The sequence below is a fragment of the Octopus bimaculoides genome, chromosome 8, assembly GCF_046866305.1.
Source record: "Octopus bimaculoides isolate indiv1 chromosome 8, ASM4686630v1, whole genome shotgun sequence".
Lineage (NCBI taxonomy): Eukaryota > Metazoa > Mollusca > Cephalopoda > Octopoda > Octopodidae > Octopus > Octopus bimaculoides.
Window position 1 is genome coordinate 16,825,178 of NC_142935.1, and position 22,110 is coordinate 16,847,287.

A 22,110-nucleotide genomic window follows, 5' to 3' on the forward strand; every position below is an offset into this window, starting at 1 on the left:
AATTAAACAATGACACATTATATATGTATTGTTAACACTAATACTAATAATAGTTATTTCATTTGGAACCTATTCCGGGCTAACCCTTTCGTTGAAACTGGCCAGTTCCAGACTCTCACACCTAACCTGCAATGTCATTCTAAAATTAAACAATCACTTCTTCGAAATTTCGAAGCTATGAGATTAAAATGTAAATAAACTGGATTAAAATGTAAATAAATAAGTATTGCATTTGACAAAATAATCCGAATGCTTAAGGGTTGATGACGTAATAATTGTCAAATTAACTACAAGGAACAATAAATATATTATAGGTAAACTTGAATTATTCTTCATGGCTTAGAGCATCAATAAAGAACGTCTTGCAATCTTCTGAAACAGCAAGTCATTATACTGAGACACATTTCTGTTGATTCCATTTTATATAAACCCAGTCTTTTCAATTCACTGCGAAATTAAAAATCGTCTAGTTATATTTCTTTTTTGACACTTGTAATTACTTGATTAAAATAATCACAACTGTATTTTAAAGAGGAATCTGAAAATTAAAACAAAAAATGTCGAAAACAAAAAAATTACAGTGCAAGTTGCATAAATATAAAAAAAAGGTCGAAAAAAATTACTGAGCAAATTGCATATCCGTCGTTGTTCTTACAGTTTATTAGGATAGGATTTTATGAATATCTCCATCAATTTATCCATCCATTTATAGGTGTTAGCATGGTTGTATGGTAAGACGTTTGCTTGCCAATTACAAAGTTGCGGATTTAACACACTGCGTGGTGTCTTGGGCAGATGTTCTCTACAATAATTTCTGGCCGACCAAAACCTCGTGAGCGGATTTGGTAGACGGAAGCTGAAAGAAACACGTCGTAAGTTTGTCATAATTCAATTGTATTTCAAGATTACTCGTCAATAGAAAAAGAGCCGGTTTCTAACCTAGATCTAAAGCTTCTTCATTGGAATTTCCACATCAAAAACAAGGTTTTTTTGCATGTTTGTATGTATATGTGCAGGTTTGTATGTTTTGTTTTATGTATGTATTCTCATGCATATTGTTGCATGTCTAGACGTGCTCATATATACTTAAATGATTTAACTTCTGGAAAGGTTTACAGATTTTGACAGTTCCAGTGATGGCTTGGATCTGTAGTCTTTGAATCAGCTTTCTCCTTTCTGGTTTTAAGAAGCCTAATTTCTCAAGATTGGCATTTAAGCAGGGTGTTACATATCCCAATGACCCAATAGTTACTGGTATAAACCTGAACTTGTAATCTGGTTCTGTGTATGTATGCATGCATGTATGTTTACAAGCACGCGCACACACACACACACAGGTGCAGGAATAGCTGTGTGGTAAGAAGCTTACTTCTCTACCACATGGTTCAGGTTTTAGTTTCACTGTGTGACACCTTGGCCAGGTATCTTCTGCTATAGCCTCGGGCCGACCAAAGCCTTCTGAGTGGATTTGCTGGACGCAAACTGAAAGAGGCCCGTCATACACACACACACACACACACACACACACACACACACACACACACACACACACACACACACACACACACATATATATATATATATAAGGTAAGAGAAGAAATGGACCAACATGTAACAATTAAAAGTTGATCATTAGTATTGAATGATCATAGTTTAATTATGGTTCAGATAACATTTACAGCTGTTTCTGTTTGTTATTTTTAAGGTAAACTTGCGTTTATCTCGTTCCATGTAACACACATTATCAGGATGATTTGAACTTTACCCGAAGAATATTGATGGGAGATCGAAGGTTGACAGGAGAAAAAAGGAAAATTCGTATGCATGTTAATGGCATCACTAGCAATTAGTATGTTAGTCAGTGATCTAACTTAATCTGAATGAGATAAGCGTAAGTTTACTTAAAAAAATAACAAACAGAAACAGCTGTAAATGTTATCTTAACCATAAAGAAACTATGATAATTCAATACTAATGATCAACTTCTAATTGTTACATATTGCTTCATTTCTTCTCTTACCTTATTTGCATATATTAAACCACGATTTACTCTTAAATTACCAACTGCAGTTAACCTTACAGCAAGGCCTATACATAGTTAGGTAATACACCAATAGTGCTTACGGATATATTTATCCCTTGGACAGTTGTATTTTTGAAATTTACAGAAGAACAAAAGACGAAGACAAGTGTATAAACAACAAGCAGGTGTATTAGTTTGACACTCGGGAAGGTGAGAAAGTCTTTTAGGTTTCGAGCCTTCATTCTTCAACAGAAAGAAACACGATGATATAAAAAGAGAGAGAATAAAAGAAAACTTGTGGATTTAGCGGTCAATCATGTATGTATGTATGTATGTGTATGTATGTATGTGTGTATGTGTGTATGTATGTATGTATGTATGTATGTATGTATGTGTGTGTGTGTATCTGTGTCTGTGGGGTGTGCCTGTGTATTTGTGTTTGTACCTCCATCACCGTTTCACAACCGGTGTTTGTGTGTTTACGTCCCCGTAACTTAGTAGTTCGGTAACGAGACCGACAGAATATGTACTCATCTTAAAAATAAGGCCGAGGTCCGATTTAGTCGACTAAACAAACCCTCTGGTATCGCCGCAGTCAAATGTCTGATACAAGTAAAAGAACAAAAGAATAAAAGAATTAAAGAATATATAATAAGGAAAGCTAAGATCCAAGGATCGAGATGCAAGAAGATAGTAAGATTCGAACAGTCCGTAGAAGGAATAAAAAACAACTTTCAGGAACAATTATTGATGCAGAAGATTGTTTTTCATGTTTGAAACACACTCTGCTAAACATTGCTTGTCATAGCCGACTAATTTGCAGAAGACAGTCGGGACAGTGGAAAGCTCTCTATGCAATAAAGTATTGTGTTAAACGGGGTAAAAACGCCAGAGACCCCTATAAATTACTTCAGATTGCTTATAGATTAACATTTTCGCTGGCACAAGATTTTCAAGAACAGTAGAGAAGTGAGAGACGATGAGAACTGTGGATGGGAGAGGGACGTTAGAACGTCAGAACTGGCCAAGAAAATTCGCAATACTCTGGATGAAGACTGTCGTGTGCCTATAAAAATAACGAGCATTTAGTTTGGAGTTTGTGTGTGGCTGTGTGGTAATAGGCACAGGAGTGGTTGTGTGGTAAGTAGCTTGCTTACCAACCACATGGTTCCGGGTTCAGTCCCACTGCGTGGCACCTTGGGCAAGTGTCTTCTATTATAGCTTCGGGCCGACCAAAGCCTTGTGAGTGGATTTGGTAGACGGAAACTGAAAGAAGCCCGTCGTATATATGTAAATATATATATATGTTTGTGTGTCTGTGTTTGACTCCCCACCATCGCTTGACAACCGATGCTGGTGTGTTTACGTCCCCGTAATTTAGCGGTTCGGCAAAAAGAGACCGATAGAATAAGTACTAGGCTTACAAAGAATAAGTCCTGGTGTCGATTTGATTCGACTAAAGGCGGTGCTCCAGCATGGCCGCAGTCAAATGACTGAAACAAGTAAAAGAGTAAACTGTACACAGAATTATTCATGAAGATCTGAAGATACGCAAAATTTGTTCTCAGAGTGTTCAGTGATGAGCATTCTGGTAACCAACTACTTATCAGAGAAAGACCTCAGTACAGTCCCTCACTCACCTGACAGTCCGGACATTGCTCTCTGATACTTTTTGGTCGATCCTCCAGGTGAAAAACCTCAGCGGCAGTCTTTTAGAAGACATTAAGAAGATGGGAGTTGTGACAAGAGTCCTGGACACCTTCATTTTGGGACCTTCACGAAATGGCTGGATAGCTACAAGTGCATTGAAGTCAGAGGATCCTACTTTGAAGGAGATTAGTGTTTTGTATTTCTTTGAAACTAATAATCGTCTCTCATACAAAAGTCTGAAACGTCTAGAATACACCTCGTATATCGTCTCCCTTAAAAGCCAAACACTATATGGAATTAAAGCTGATGCTAAAAGATCATTATTATTTTTTTTTCTGCGCCTCCCCTCTTTGTCCCGCATTTGGGCCAAGCCCTCATCATCTTTTTCGAGTTTCACTTGAAAAGGAAGTTGAGGATGGAGAGGAAAGTGTTGCCTTGTAGCAAGTTTGCTGAAAGATGGGTGAATGCTGGAAGAGTGGCCAGTGTGAAAGGGCCAATTCTGAGCCCGCACCTGCAAAAAAGAAGGAGAAAGGCTCTTGCGCTGTTGTTTAGGCACCCGTGGCTTTTGTGGGTTTTTCTATCAGGATCTTAAAGCGCCTTCCCTATTGGGAATTTTAATTTGTTCAATTTTTATTGTTATTACATTGTGTACACGCGGCAAAACCCATTGTATCGTCCTGTTTTTATCTTTCATGTTGTTGTGCGTCAATTAATGTTTTGTATGTGAGCCCTTGTGGCTAAAACAAGAATTTATTATTATTATTATTATTATTATTATTATTATTATTATTATTATTATTATTATTATTATTATTATTATTATTATTAATATTATATGAAGGCGGCGAGCTGGCAGAATTGTTAGCACGTTGGACGAAATGCTTAGCGGTATTTCGCCCGTCACTTCGTTCTGAGTTCAAACTCCGTCGAGATCGACATTGCCTTTCATCCTTTCGAGGTCGATTAGTTAAGTACCAGCTGCGTACTGGGGTCGATCTAATCGACTGGCCTCCTCCCCCAAAATTTCAGGCCCTTATGCCTATAATAGAAAGGATTATTATTATTATTATTATTATTATTATTATTATTATTATTATTATTATTATTATTATATATCTTTTATCTTTTAATTGTTTCAGTCATTAGACCGCGACCATGCCGGGACATCACCTTCAAGAATTTTAATGTGTGGTACTTATACCATCGGTCTCTTGCCGAACCGCTAAGCTACAGGGGTATAAACACACCAGCATAGTTGCTAAATATACCTTTCTTCTTATCTCATGTGAATAACTATTAAAATATTATCGATAGTTTAACATGTATTATGAATGTTAGCTAAAAACAATGAGTGTTATTACAAGAAGGGCAGAACTGATTAACATATTCCATCTTAGTATGTTAGAGTTGTTTGGTTTTGAGCATTCTGTAACCGATTCTGTAGCTGTATTACACGAATTAAACATTTCCGATCGTAAGGATTTCCCTTTATACTTCAGTGGTAATGAGCAAGTATTATTCGGCGCAGTCAAATAGTTTTTTGTAAAAAACCATTTTAGAGAACAATTACAAGTTAGTTTGTTATTTCTGAATGTTTCAGGCATAGTGTCCTGTTCAAGAAACTGATATATCGTATTTCCTATCATTTCAAAATCCTTGTTTCGAACTAACGCATTTTTGTCAATACAGTTAAATGTATTAAATACACAAACGACATTGCCAATTCGGTTGATACTAAACGCATTGGTCTCAAGTGCGGAAATATTTGAATTCGATACTTTAAGACTGTTACAACTGATGTTTCCGAAGGCAAAGCCGGATATAATGGAAATGTTAGAATCTAGAATGTAAAAATCTTGACAGTCTATATTACTAAATGCATGTGGATTGATTTTAAAAACTTTTTTTGCAGTAAACTTGATGATCTTCACTGTTCCTGCGAAAGCCATTGGTTTAATCTCGTTGATGCAGTCGACATTTATTTCCAACTGTAGCATAGACCCTTTTTCACGATAAGCAATCGCTCCCTTTTGAATGTCTCCGAGTTTGCCTCGAATTAAAAGTGAGTCTATCTTGTCATTTGGTATATGTATTGGGAATGAAGGTGAGACGCATTCAATCCTAGACTTAGAACATTTACAGTCAACAGGACATCGTCCTTCAGAAGCATAGGTGATGTCGAAGCAAAAGACGAGCAGAATGAGCACTGACCAATATTTTCTTGGTGATTCCATTTTGTAATAGCATTGATCTGGAAAATACAAATGAAACATTAGCAATACTTCGACACATAAAAGAGGAGGTTTATATCCTGAAAAAGAGCCAAATGAAAAATATTTTTCAAGGCAAATCTAGGAAGGACGTTATAATTGAATGACAGAAATATAAAGGATGCGAGGTAGACGTTCGATTTTTATACTTTGCTCTCGCTCTCTCTCTCTCTCTCTCTCTCTCTCTCTCTCTCTCTCTCTCTCTCTCTCCCTCTGTTTCCCCCAGCCACCCATCTATCTTTCTAAAAGTATAGTATTAAAAAAAGTTTTAAGTCTTTCGGCCTTGATCAAAATACCACTCAACGGCAGCGACTTCAAACCGCACCCATAGTTTCAGTCATAACAGCGTTAAGCGCATGACAAAGTACAACATGGCTAGCAGCTCGTTTATTTAAAACATTCACAAACACTACAACAGATCTGGTGAGCCAATATAAGTCAGAACCTTTCATGTTGAGAGTGGTAACTAACAGTAACTACGTGGTTTTGGGAGCAGGCCTCATTTACAGCAAAACAATGATTTCATTTGCGGTTTTCTTGTCAGTAACTGTCGTGAAACGTCTTGTAAGGAAATCTTTGAAAGCTGTGGTCTGTTGTATACGAGACTTGAATACTAACGCATGAAAACTAAGGTGAAGGAGTGAAGTAGGAAGAAACCTTGACCCACGGGGCATAAATAGTTCACAAACTTGTCAGAAGATTACTATCTGAGATTATTCTGCAAAAGACCCATGGACTACACGATGTTAAGACAGGTGACGGATTATGTCTGCTAGTCATAAAGACTAACTCGTTCTCTATCAGTTTTGACTGCAATATTAATTTTATTTTCCTTTACTTCAGGTTCTTTTGACTTATCTCCTTTAAATTATTCATCCTGGATGGTGGATTGGTAGAATCATTAGAGCATCTGTCAAAATACGTTGCAGTATTTACTCCAGCTCTTTAAGTTCTGAGTTCAAATCCTGCCGAAATCAACTTTACCTTTGATCTACCTTCCAAAGTCGACAACATATAGTACCAGTGATGCAATAGGATCAATATAATGGACTAACTTCCGCCTTCTACATTTCTGGCTTTATGCCTTAGTTAGAAACACTTATTTTATCCATGTGCATGATATTAAAACGTTCGCGTTGTTCCGGGTTCTGTCCCATTGCGCAGCACAAGTATCTTTCAACGATAGACTCGGACTGACTCAAGCTTTATCAGCTAGAAATTGGCTAGACAGATACTGTTCGGAATTCGCCGTATGGAATTCTTTCTGACTAGCAGACATAATCCACCACCTGTTTAAAAACATCACGTAGTGCATTGGCCCTTTGCAGAATTAACTCTGATGATAATCTTCTGACCGACTATGTGAACTAATTATGTCCTATGGGTTGGGGTTTCTTCTTACTGTACTCACACACCTTTCTTCCTTCCATCACTCTACTGATCTGAGAAACTCTACTAAAAGGTTGTGTGCTGCTCTTTTCCTTCTGCCTTCACCATGAAAGCTTCTCACTCGAATCTCACATATTCAAAAAAATATGAGTTGAAAAATTTTGATTAATTGAGATAGTTTATGTCAACTGTTATAGCCCCGGGTTGACCAAAGCCTTGTAAATAGACTTGGTAGACGGAAACTGAAAGAAACTCGTCGCTTATATGAATACTACCATACCCGTGTCGTTAAAAATCCTGACAGTTTTATTAATGATAAAAAATAGTGCATCAGCACAATGGCAGAAACCGTTGATAAATATCAGTAATCCAGTAAATACACACACACACACACACAGAGACACACACACACACACACAAACACACACACATACAAACACACACACACACACACACACAAACACACACATATATATATATGTATATACATGATGTAGCTAGAACACTATAACGAAATCTGTCGGATAACTCCAAGGACAAAGAAATAGAACCCATAGTATGGTGGAAGCCATAGCTATTCATAATAAAAAGGTGGAATGTCCCAAGGAAAATCTCAATAAAATGTAAACTTAATAGACCTGACTTAATGATTTGGGATAGAGAAGAGAAACTACAATTGTGGAAATCAGCTGTCCAACGGATGTTAACATAAAGCTAAAGATCAGTGAAAAAGAGCATACCAACGCTAAACTATTGAGAAATTTGCAGTTACTCAATCCAGATTACAAGTTCAGGTTTATACCTGTAGTTATTGGGGCCCTGGGATATGTAACACACTACCTAAATGCCAATCTTGAGAAATTAGGCTTCTCAAAACCAGAAAGGGGAAAGTTAATTCAAAGACTACAGATCTAATCCATCATTGGAACTGTAAAAATCTGTAAAACTTTCCAGAAGTTTATTAAGTAAATATGAGTATGACTAGATATGAGAATACATGCATGAAGCAAAACATACAAAACTGGGCAATATACATACATAATGCATACATACATACAAAACTGGGCAATATACATACATAATGCATACATACATACAAAACTGGGCAATATACATACATACATACATACAATGGCACCTGTAACAAAACATATGACAGTGAAGAATATTACTGCCGAATAAAGAAAATTTGGACCTCGGAACTCTCTGCATTCAATAAAGCAATTTGCACAATGTGTTTGCAGTGCCAGTACTCATACCAATATTTGGGCTGCTTGATTGGATGCTTGATGAGATCTGAGCCGTTGATGTGAAAATCTAGAAAATACTAACAAGCACACATAATTTCCACATCAATGGCGGCATAGACCGCCACTACCTTAAACGAAAACAAGGGGGGCAGAGGCTTAACATCGAGCCAGACCGTCTTTGAATGTTGTATCAGATCCCTTCGGTAAAATTTTTTAATCACTAAGTATCGAAGTGCATCCCTAGACCAAGTTTGCATACATGAGGCTGATAACATCATAAGATTTGGGAGGTAGCTCCTTGAGCAGCATTCCTTGTCTGATAACCTTAAATACATGCCCAAAGAAGTTGCACGACGCTACCGCAATGTATCGTCAGATGAAAGGGTGAGCATATATGAGCAGAAGACCATGCATGGACATCTTAGAAGAAAGCTCAGAAATGATAGTAACATTGATCATCCAAGCAGTCTATCATGAACCAATAACCGGATTATTATATCTTACTTTGAAGGATATGCGTTTGCTATCCAGAAACAGAAAATATCAACGAAATACCTGATGAATGAAAGGGATAGGAATGCAGGAAAAGCCGTAAAATGTGACAACCGATGCAGATTTTGTGGAGTTCACAAAAGGCTATAGTAGTAGACACTTGCCCAAGGTGCCACGCAGTGAGACTGAACCCGGAACCATGTGGTCAAAGTTTATTTTATTGTATTGGCAGGCTTATTTGTGTACTGTAGTTGATGGGTTCTAAATAAGCCTAATTTCAAATATAGAAGTGAGGAAAACTACCACAGACGTACATCTAATACTACAAAAAAATGCGACCTCAAAATCCCAGACACGGGGACCGACACCATGGAAGAAGGAAAGGCCCAAATATTAACAACTGCACAACACATAATAATGCTCAAAGCAACAGGAATTCCAGGACTACTCTATGGTACAATACTGCATTCGGGAAACAAATAATTTCCAACATACAAAAATGCCAAAACCTTTAAGGAATTTAACACACGTACTAGGTAACTGAATATCCCACCCACAAATGGGTGAGTAAGAAAAAATAGAAGCCCGTGTCCAGAACTCCACAACTACATAGCCTTATTCTTAACTCACCTCGTGTATATTCCTTTTTCTTTTCCTTACCCAGCATAATAAATACCACAGCCACGAAATCTCTGAATAACTGAGAACTAATTGGCAAGCTCTTTTTGGCAGAGCTTGATAATGATCATGCAGTTTCAGTTAAAGAATTGCCAAGTAAGCTTCGTTCAAGCCATACAAGTGTTCGCCGCCATCTTCAGCAGCTTGGAGATGTCTCAAAACTCGGGAAATGGGTGCCTCATGATTTGTCTGATGCCAACCGCAAATCCCAACATCAACATCTGTTGTTTTCGTTCCCGTGAACTTATTTCGCCCTTTTTGGACAGACTGGTGACCAGTGATTAAAAATAGATCTTTTATCAAAATGTTAAGCGTTGAAGACATTGGCTTGGTAAGGGGGAAAGGCCCAACCACAACCGAAAAGGGAACTCCATGCGAAGGAGGCTCTTCTCTCTGTTTGGTGGAATTGCCAAGGAATCATCCACTTTGAGCTGTTACCAACTAATGCAACAATCAATGCTCAAATCTACTATCACCAATTAGAACGTTTGAGCGCTGTTTGAAGAAAAAAAGGCCTGCTTTAATTAATTTAAAGAGAATGGTCTTTTATGAGGACAGTGCAAGACTCCACACTACAAAGATCACGTCATAGAAGATCGTGGAACTTAGCTGGGAGAAATTGCTCATCTCCTTTATTTCTCAGATCTAAAAAGTAGAATATTCTAAATGGGCAGCATCAACTGTGTACATTAAGAAAAAGAATAATAAAATCAGAGTGTGCGCTGATTTTTCCATTGGGTTAAATGAATGTCTGAAAACGTGCCACTGTCCGCTAACTACATCGGAGGATATTTTTGCGAAATTGAACGGTGGAAAGATATTTTTTACTATAGATCTCTCTGACGCATACCTACAAATTAGAGTAGACGATGAATGCTCGAAATACCTAACATTCAACACACATAAGGGATTGTATAAATATAAAAGTTCCACCAGCAATTTTTTCAACAGATTATTGATTCAGTGTTAGCGGACTGTGAATTCGCCATTCCATGTCTGGGTAATATACTCATTAAAAACTAATCTAGAACTCAACACGTCAAGCTCGTAAAATATTTGAAAAAATTAAGGATTACGGTTTTACTTTGAGTGAAGAAAAATGTGAATTTCTCTTCTCAGAAATAAGATATTTAAGACGGCGATCTGGCAGAAACGTTAGCACACCGGGCGAAATGCTTAGCGGTATTTTGTCTGTCTTTAAGTTCTGAGATCAAATTCCGCCGAGATCGACTTTGCATTTCATCCTTTCGGGGTTGATAAATTAAGTACCAGTTGCGTGCTGGAGTCGATCTAATCGACTGGCCACTCCCCTAAAATTTCGGGCCTTGTGCCTAAAGTAGAAAAGGAAATAAGATATTTAGGACAAATTATTGACAGAAATGGACGGAGACCTGACCCGTCGAGGGCAGGCGCAATTAAAAATATGCCTCCACCGACTTTACAAGCATTTCTAGGACTGGCAAATTATATCCGAGATATGTATAAGGTCATAAGCGCAAAAAGTAAATAAATAAGAAATTTTTACGGGAATTAACGAAGTGCGCGGGTTTAACCGAAAGAATTCATATATTTTTTTGAACGCCTCATGTTGAATTGCAAAATTTTAATGTGATATTTGTGTAATAACGAAATCAAACCTGGAGTGTGTGTGCGTGCGTTTATATGACAGAGACACAGTATGTGTGTGTGTGAGAGAGAGAGAAAGCGGAGGAGAGAGAGAGAAAGCGGAGGAGAGAGAGAAAGCAGAGGAGAGAGAGAGCACTGCAAACAATGAATGAAATAAACATGAAATGAAAAAGTCGTATTAATCTTGTACCGAATATTTAAATTTGTGAACTTGAAATATTCAATAATAAAAGGAAGTTCAGAAAGTAAATTTTCATGAAAACTTCGATTTATAAAAAAATCTCACTTGCTGAGTAAATATTTCTTTCAGTGATTTATCGTAGTTGCTTGCAGATAGCAAATTAAAACTTGAAATGCAAACATTAAAATAGAGAATGAGCGGTTTCGCAAGTGAGAACTGAAAATTCCGTCTGCAACGGTTGCTATGTCAATACCTGAAGTTGTCATTGAAAAACCTTTCAAAAGAAATGAATATAAAGCAATATTATTTATTTTTAATAAAAAAAAATAATAAATTGAAAAAATCTAGTTATGATTATCCGAGGTCAAATTATTCATGCATCTCAAGTATGGAACAAATTCGCGCAGTCGTTTTCGCGTGAAAAGCGGACGCACACACACAGGGCTATTTTATATATAACTAGCAATAAAACCCGTCGTTGATCGGGTAATTACTTTTACTGTTTATCGGGAGCCACATTGAATGTATTATTATATGTATAATTTACTCCCACTGTATGTGAGCATTTTTAGAAGAGAAAACTATGTAATAATTGAAGCAGAAGAAAAATCAATATCTTACATGAACTTGTGTTTGTTTATGAAATGATAATAATAAATGAGTTGTATATGTTATTCTATTTATCTAACATTTTGTTGATGTTCGGTTTCAGATGCACGTCGAGATTTCTTTCTCTGTCGCTAACCTGCAAGCTGTGCGCGTGTCTCATCGTCGTTTTTTGATGCACATCGTGTGTTTGTTTGACGTTCGTTTTGTGACGGTCTTTTTTTATGAGACATTTTTTTTGATAATAAATATTAGTAAATAATAGTGAAATATCGGACGCTATGTTACAGTAATGCAAGCAAAATAGGTATATCATATAGAAGAATAGCTTAAGGGAATGAGAAATGCTTTTGATAAGTTGTAGTGAAATGAAAGTACAAATGATGTGTGAATATCAGTAAGTAATATTGAAATGAATTTACAAATGCTGAATGTTGTCAGTGTTTTTGTTGATTGGGATTGTTTAATCGAAGAAATTTGGAACTGTGTAAACGTATTAATTTTAAACATACACACACACAGAGAAAATTTGCCTTTTATAGTATAGATATGTCCTGTTTTCCCTTTTTTTCTCGTTGTTGACGTATTTAACTCGTTTGTTTACGGATTTCATGTTATTTGCACCGCTAGTGACGTCCTGTATCCATATATGGCATAGTGAATTGCGTCATGTTGCTTTTTTCTCACAGACGGTCCCCAACTGGCCCTGCTATGCTGTGTAGTCGACGAAATAAAAATCAAACAATGCGCATGCGTGAAATCAAAAATATAGAATGAGAACAGTTTACCCATCGCACACTGTATATACATTTAGGCCACCACGTAGGTTATATATATATATATATATATATATATATATATATATATATATATATAAATGAAATAATGAGGGTAGAAATCAATATTATTAAATAATATTAACTTAAACCAGCATACTTAAACAATGTCCGAGGACTACGAATTTTGTCTCCTCTCATTTGTCTTGCTCGCATACATTCTGGCGTTTGCTAAAATTTTTGAGAACACACTCTTCATGGTAAGGTGATTTGGCGTACTAGGAATCCACCTTGATATATATATATATATATATATATATATATATATATATATATATATATATATATATATATATATATATATATATATATACATACATACATACATACATATATATATATGTATATATATGTGTGTGTGTGTGTGTGTGTGTGTGTAACGATGAAAGATGATCAATGCATGAAGTTTTAAGGAAATGTTTATTTTTACCGTTGCATTATACAATACCTTGCCTCGACGGGCAAGTGATAAAATTCTAGAGCGTGCGAAATAAAAAAGTTTATTTCGGCCTGTGCGTTCGTATTGTAGTAGTAAACCATAGAGAGAGATATGGTAATGTGGAGAGAAGACAAAGTGAGTTAGTGAAAGTGACAGTGTAGGGAGTTGGGTCTCATAGCTGCTGACTGTAAATTTCATTTCTCCATTTGACCATTGTCTTTAGTAGCTGCCTGGGTTTGGATCATGATTCTAGCGTCTGCTCCCTAACTGATGGTAGTTGTCTCTGACTCGAGTTTGTCATTCATTGACTAACAGATTGAGTTGTCACGAGCCGACTAACTCAGTTATCACCAAGTCACTAATTGATTTTTGCTTGGGGTTCTTGCTTTTACAACTATTCAGAATGATAGACTATCGTTGAGAACAATGGACTTCGTTGGTGGTACTGTGATATCTCTATTCTAGCTTTTGGTGAAATAGAAGAAGTTAGAAAGGGTAAAGTGGTGAAGACATTATTTCGACCTATTTAAGGCAATCTGGCAAATGTAAAACTGCTGTCACAGAAAAACCATTGTTCCACCGTTCAACAGAAAAGTTCTATTGAAGTGTTAATTTAAATTTGGCTATGGTGGACGGGGTAATATCTAGTCTTCCGCTTATCAAATATTTGTAAGGAATTGAAGGTTTACAATTCGAGTTATTTGCTTACTACGTCACCAGTATTGAGACAATGGAGAAAGTGCTAATTACGCACTACGTCATAATATTTAGTTGCCCTTTAAATTCTTGGTGAGGGAGCCACGTGTATGATTAAACATGTAAGTGTTAATACTTGTAGTTTTAATACTTGTAGTTTTATTGTCTTTTAAACAGTTTAATTAGCTTTAAACATAGCAAGGTTTATAATATTAGTTTATTACAAGTACATTTATTAGTTCCTACTTAATGAGATTTAAGTGTATATTAGTGACTAGTAATTTTATATTATAACTTGTAGTGGTGTTATATTAATAAGTATTAAATTTTGAATGATAAAATAATGTATTTCACTCATAAAAACATTAATTTAATTAATTTTAATCGTGTTTTGTTTTGGAAATTTTTTTATAAGGTTTGAACTTTCATTATAGTAGCATCTATGGAAGACCGGTGGGATTATTATTTATATAGACTTAAAGATGGATCTCAATTTAGCATATAATTTAGTTATTGCAGTTTACTGTGGAGGTGCAATGGCCCAGTGGTTAGGGCAGCGGACTCGCGGTCATATGATCGCGGTTTCGATTCCCAGACCGGGCGTTGTGAGTGTTTATTGAGCGAAAACACTTAAAGCTCCACGAGGCTCTGGCAGGGGATGGTGGCGAACCCTTCTGTACTCTTTCACCACAACTTTCTCTCACTCTTACTTCCTGTTTCTGTTGTGCCTGTAATTCAAAGGGTCATCCTTGTCACACTGTGTCACGCTGAATATCCCCGAGAACTACGTTAAGGGTACACGTGTCTGTGGAGTGCTCAGCCACTTGCACGTTAATTTCACGAGCAGGATGTTCCGTTGCTCGGATCAACTGGAACCCTCGACGTCGTAAGCGACGGAGTGCCAACAACAATAACATTGCAGTTTATTATTAATACCGATACAATGTACATTGGTTTAAATGTCTCTTGTTGTAGTTTTAGTAAAGTTAGTGTTTAATCCTGTCTATATATTGATTGATTAAAATAATGTGGTTATTAAGCTTTTACTTTTATATTACACTGTGGAAGACGGTAGGGATTATAATTTTGTATGACTTAATAGAGTTGTTGCTGTTTAGTTACGTATGGGGTAATTGTGTTTGAAAGTTGTGGTTTCTTTGGTTTCTTTGTTCCCAAACAATACTCATTTTAGTGGTGTTGACACAGTGGTGTTGAATGGTACTACCCAGGTGCCGAAACCATAATGATATCCGTGGGGCAGCTGATGATGGGAGGTATGTTGGATTGTTGGTATGGCTGTGGAATAGTGTTATAACATCCTTTTGATATATATATGTATATATATATATATATATATATATATATATATATATATATATATATATATATATATATATATATATATATACGTCTCTCTCTCTCTCTCTCTCTCACTCTCTCTGTATGTATATATATATATATATATATATATATATATATATATATATATATATATATATACACAAATATATATATACGCATGCATATTTATATACACCTATGGATGTATATATATATATATACATATGTGTGTATGCGTGTGAGATTGTGTAAATGTGTGTGCGTACGCGTTTGTTTACATCTTTTAGTTCGATGAAATCAGTAAAATATGTTATCCTTTACTTGAAAAAAGAAATAAGGGCTTGTACGAGAAAGGGTAAGCATGGGGAAATGGTCTAAAAGAAAAAGAAAAACATGAAAGTATATATATATATATATATATATATATATATATATATATATATATATATATATATATATATATATATATATATATAAAACTGGCAGTCCGTCGGTTACGACGACGAGGATTCCAGTAGATCCGATCAGCGAAACAACCTGTTCGTGCATTGCAGTCAAAAGCATCCTCCCTTGTCTTTTCTCCAGCGTAAATAAAGCTTTTAAACCGGCACTCCATCGGTTACAATCAACACAGCAACCTGTTCATGAAATTAACGTGCAAGTGGCTGAGCACTCCACAGACACGTTTACCCTTAACCGGAGCTCTCTGGCAGATTCAGCATGACACAGAATGTAACCCTTTGAAATGCAGGTACTACTCAGTTTTGCCAGCTGAGTGGAATAGAGCAACGTGAAATAAAGTGTCTTGCTCAAGGACACAACGCGTCGACGGGAATTGAACTCACGACCTTACGATCGGGAGCCGAATATCCTAACCACTAAGCCAATCGCTTTCACACCCATACCCACACATATTGTTCAAATAACATTTATGTATATGTTATGTGAACGATGAAATTTTAAAAATAAGAGTTTCAAACGAGTTTCATATATATACTTATATATGCGTATGTGGAACTAATAAGCTAAATACAATTTAGGCTAAAAATTCGCAGATTTATTTTGTTTAAACTACCAGCGTCTTCAGAGAAAAACCTTTGAATGTTGTTCGCTTACATTCAACATCTCTGAATATCACTCATTCTCACTTCGTTTGCTTTACTCTTCTTTATCAGCGTGACCAATGAGACACATATTGCGTTTTATTATATGTAATATATATATATATATATATATATATATATATATATATATATATATATATATATATATATATATATATATATATTCATTTTTTTAAGGCTCTGCGGCGCAACTGAAAACTTTAAAAATCACTATTTTTGGTCGAATTTGGGACTTCATGGATTATAAGTCGTAAGGAATATATATTTCTACATAACAGAATGCAAAACAGTAAATAGAGTATCCTTCAGAAATTGCATACCAAGTTTCAATACAATTGACTAACATCTTGAGGTTCCGCATTGACGATAAAGAGAACAGAAGTGTGAGCTTCTCTCCAGTGCCGCTGTAACGTTCATTGCGTGTGGACGTACGTCGTAAGTGTGTGAAGTTTTCTGCCTTGACTTTAGGCCAGTGTATTAAAATTAATGTTGTTTACATTTAGTGATGACTCATAAGACAATAACGTGTCATGATATTGAATGCCCAATATTTGGTACTCCATGTGATCTTAGCAAGCGAGTTTTGCCAACTTATAAGGACATACTTGTTTTATTTGAACGAAACAAAAAAAAAAAAATGTTGTTAAGAAAGATCCTTCAATTAAACAAATTGTCAAGATTGTAGCAGAAAAGATAATTCTTCTATGGCAAAAGGCATCTATCCATTTGTTACGACTGAGTCAGTTAAACTTTTATCTAAAGTACCAAGTTCCGTGTGTTTTTGTCTGGTATTCTGATATTTTTGTGTATTTTGCTTTGAACTGAACTGTTGTCCTTCGTGGAATAGTAATTTTCGCCCTACGGGGCAGAAAATTCTGTTTTGAAATTACTGTAGAAAAAAAAATTATTGCCGAACTGTTTTTCTTTACCCGTTGCTGGGCATTGAATTTATTTTGTCATTTTTGGCAATTAAAAAAAAAGTATATGATGGAATTTAATATTGCATCAAAAACAGATTTTCGCGCGATGGGAAAAGGCAATACGAGTGCAAATGTAGGTGAAATGAAAACACAGGAAAAGGAAAGACCCAATTTTTCTGCTGCGGTAGGCGGCAATGTAACGGAAATGGAGGTAAAAATGGAGCAACTATTTAAGTTTCGTAACTTAATCAGGAAAAGTGGTAGCGACACAAAACTACTGCCTCCTCCAGAGACAGTGCAAGCGATAAATGCGTGAACGGTTGTGTATAAAATTTACAACCTTAAAGAAAAAAGAATTATGGTGGAATAGATCAAGCAGTATCTAAACAGAACGTTCAGAGGTTGATTAGAAAGAATCAACCATATCGCAGTTGCTCTTCTTCGTCAGCAAAGGAAAATTCATTTTAACTGACTCAGTCGTAACAGAACGTTCAGAGGTTGATTAGAAAGAATCAACCATATCGCAGTTGCTCTTCTTCGTCAGCAAAGGAAAATTCATTTTAACTGACTCAGTCGTAACAGAAGAGGTGGATGCTTTTTACCAAAGAAGAATGATCTTTTCTGCTACAATCTTGACAATTTGTTTAATTTATTTTAATGTGTGTGTAATCTAGAGTTCATGTAACACATATATTCGGTGATCTAGTATTAAAAATAATAAAGAAAACAAAGTCAAAAAGTCTATTTATTTCTCATAATTCGAAATTTCAAGTGCGTTGTGAAGCCTGAAGATAGAAATTTTAGAGCTTGAGATTTTAACACACTGTTTTTAAAGGATTTTGCAAAAGAAAATCGATTCGTAACAATGAATGTAAGAAATAAAACGAGGAACGGCAAACGTGTTATAAATTGATTTTTCGTTCATTATTCAAAATTTCAAGTGAACTGCGGAGCTTGAAGATGTAAATTTAAGAACTTCAAATTTTAACACAGTTGTTTCTAAAAAATTTCGCAATAAAAAATATATTCTTAAAAACATATTTCGAAAATCTGTGTAAAAAGTACCTTTTTCGCCCCCACTCTGTTATGTATTATACATATTAGCTTCTGTGTGTGTGTGTGTGTGTGTGTGTGTGCGTGCACGCGCGCGCGCGTATATGTGTGTGTATGTGTGAATGGGTTTTTGTATGTGTTTGTCTCCCACCACCGCTTGAAAACTTGTGTTGTGTTGGTTTGTTTACGTCACCGTCACTTTGCAGTTCGGTAAAAGGAGTCCAAATGTCAGGTTTAAAAAGAAAGATAAATAAGTACTAGGGTCGATTTCTTCCACTAAACTCTTTAAGCATGTGCCCCAGCATGGTCGCAGTCGAATGACCGAAACAAGTAATCGATGATAGCACACAAGTGGATGGGGCAATACTTTGTGAGGATGCATTGTGATTACGAGATTTATAAACGGTAGAGAATTTCTCAGAATCAATTAAATATAAAGTACCCCCTCATAGATTATATTTTAGTACAATTGACTATTGACTTACAGAAAATAGGTGGCGTTGTATCTATTGTATATTAAAGATCATTATCTTTTTCTCTCTCTGTCTCTCTCTTCCCCCCATCTCTCTCTCACTTTCTTTCTTTCTTTCTCTCTCTCTCTCTCTCTCTCTCTCTCTCTCTCCCTCTTTCTCTCTCTTTCTCATGCACACATACATTCAGCTTTTGTCCTTGTTTCGTGTTACTTGTCAGCCGCTCTAGTTTCACTCTTACTTTTAGCTTGTCTCTGCTTCTTTCATTTCCTTCTTCATATCCTGGCTCTTTCATTCCTTCTCTCTCTCTCTCTCTCTCTCTCCCATCCCCCCTCTCTCTCTCTCTCTCCCTCTCCCTCTCTCTCCATCAGCTCTTTCACATGACCGTTCTCTTGCATAAAGTTCACGCATATTATTACACAGGAGAAATAGCTATATTCTGGGAAAAGTCACCAACCAACTCTATATTAACAAGTAACAGAAGCGAGAAAATATCAATAAGTAAAAAAATGAATGAATAAATAAAAGAGATGCAATTTAACCATACCAATCATATTATTTCATTTCCAACTCCACCCATCTTTTAACATACATACATACATACATGCATACATACATACATACATACATACATGCATACATACATACATATGTACGTACATACATGTTTAACCAAACGTTTGTTAGCATCAAAAATGTACAAAGGGGTCTTGACGTGAAGCGTGGAAAATCCAACGTTTCGAACAGCGCTCTTCTTCAGGGGATTGGACGCTTGATGAGAACCGAGCCATTTATGTGACAAGCACACATAATCTCCACATAAACAGTGACGTAGATCACCTCTACCTAAAACGAAAACAAGGCGGCAGAGGCTTAACATCTATCCAAAATTACTTTAAATGTCGCATCATATCTCTTCGGCAACATCATTTAACTACCAAGTGTCGAAGAGCATCCCTTGACCATGTTTGCATACATGAGGCTGATAACATCATAAGACTTGGGAGGCAGCTCCTTGAGCTCTTTGTCTGATAACCTAGAATACATGCCCAAAGAAGCCGCGCGACTCTACCACAGTGTAGCATCAGATGAAAGGATGAGCCTATATGATCAGAAGACTATGCAGGGATATCTTAGTAGAAAGCTCAGTGATGAGAGTAACATCGATCATCAAATCAGTTTATCATGGACGAATACCCGGACTACTTCCTCCCACTATGAAGGGTATGCGTTTGCAATCCAGGAACAGAAAATATCAACCAAGTACCTGATGCATAAAAGCCGTAAAATGTGACAACCGATGCAGACTTTGTGGAGTTCACACTGAAGATATCACCCACATCATAAGCAGTTGTCCGAAAATGTCATCACGGTAGTATCTAACGATGAGACATGACGTTGTAGTTAGGACACTCAATAATGAAATACGTCGGGAGGATAATTCCGAGGACAAAGAAATAAGAACTCACAATATGGTAGAAGCCATAGCCACTCATAATAAAAAGAAATACTGGTGGAATGTACCAGTGAAGACCTCAATAAAATGTAAGCACAACAGACCCGTTATAATGATTTGGGATAGAGACAAGAAACTGTGCACAGTTGGGGAAATTAGCTGCCCAGCGGATGTTAACATAAAGCTGAAAATCAGTGAAAAAGAGAACACCTATGCTGAAATATTGAGAAATCTGCAGTTACTCTATCCAGGTTACAAGTTAAGGTTTATAGCTGTAATTATTGAGGCCTTGGGATACGTAACACACTGCCTAAATACCAATCTTGAGAAATTAGACTTCTCAAAACCAGAAAGGAGAAAGTTAATTCAAAGACTACAGATCCAATCCATCACTGGAACTGTAAAAATCTGTGAAACTTTCCAGAAGTTTATCATTTAAATATATATGAGCATGTCTAGATATGTAACTCTACGCATGAGAATATATACATAAAACATACAAATCTGCACATACATACATACATACATACATACATACATACATACATACATATTTGACCTGCCCTCCCCTTACCGAAGGCTGAACAGTTATCTCCCTTGACCACAACAACAACAACAACAATAATAACGATAACCAATTACCTCCCCTTATTTTTCTACTTGTGAAGTCATTCAATCGTAAATATCATCACCCACAACATGGACAAAAATTTCTTCTTAAGAAAATACATATTCAAATAAGTAAACCATTATATCATGAATAGCGAAAGCGAAACCGGTCAACATAATAAGAATTATATTAAAACTATGTAAAGTATGTGTATTTTCCATTTTTTTAACATTTCTTATATATATTACAACTTACCACGTGGGGATAATCGAAACTCCTGCTTCTCTGTTACTACTACACACACACATATATATATATATATATTTATATATATATATATATATATATATATATATATATGTATTGGTTTCAAATTTTGGCACAAGGCCAGCAGTTTCGGGGAAGGGGCTAAATCGGTTACATCTACTCCAGTGCATGACTGGTACTTACCCTACCGACCTCCAAAGGATGAAAGGCAAAGTCGACCTCGGCGGAATTTGAACTCAGAACGTAAAGACTAACAAAATACAGCTAAGCGTTTTGCCACTTTGCTTCCGATTTTGCCAGCTCGCTTTATATATATATACATACATATATACATACGTACATACATGCATGCATGCATACACACACACACACACACACACACACACACACACACACACACACACACACACACAAACACACACACACACACACACACACACACACACACACACACACACACACACACATATATATACTGGGTTATTCAAAAAGAATGAACCTATTTCATTTCGCAATATTTTAATAAGGAAAAGCAGCAGAAAACTCCAGCCAAGTAACAAGTATTTACTTACAATCATCTTTTATTTCTTGTCTTATAAGTGTTCAATGTGGCCACCATCTGCAGCACGGGCAACATTAATGTGATAAGAGAATTCTTCCCAGACGTGTATCAGCATATCAAAAGCAAGTTCATGACGAAACTAAAGAATAAATTTACTTTGCTTGAGGCGAT

At 36.2% G+C, this 22,110-nt stretch overlaps 1 protein-coding gene across 4 annotated transcripts in view; it reads right to left on the bottom strand.

The window, feature by feature from the left end:
- Positions 1-2,192: 2,192 nt before the first annotated feature.
- Positions 2,193-22,110, bottom strand: part of LOC106867498 (uncharacterized) — a 49,538-nt gene continuing 29,620 nt past the window's right edge. For all 4 annotated transcript variants that reach the window (XM_014912382.3, XM_052969971.2, XM_089356150.1 and 1 more), the window contains one exon: positions 2,193-5,924. In XM_014912382.3, coding sequence (XP_014767868.2) covers positions 5,008-5,907 — 900 coding nt within the window. In that variant the 5' untranslated portion in view covers positions 5,908-5,924 and the 3' untranslated portion in view covers positions 2,193-5,007. The remainder of the gene's footprint in view (positions 5,925-22,110) is intronic.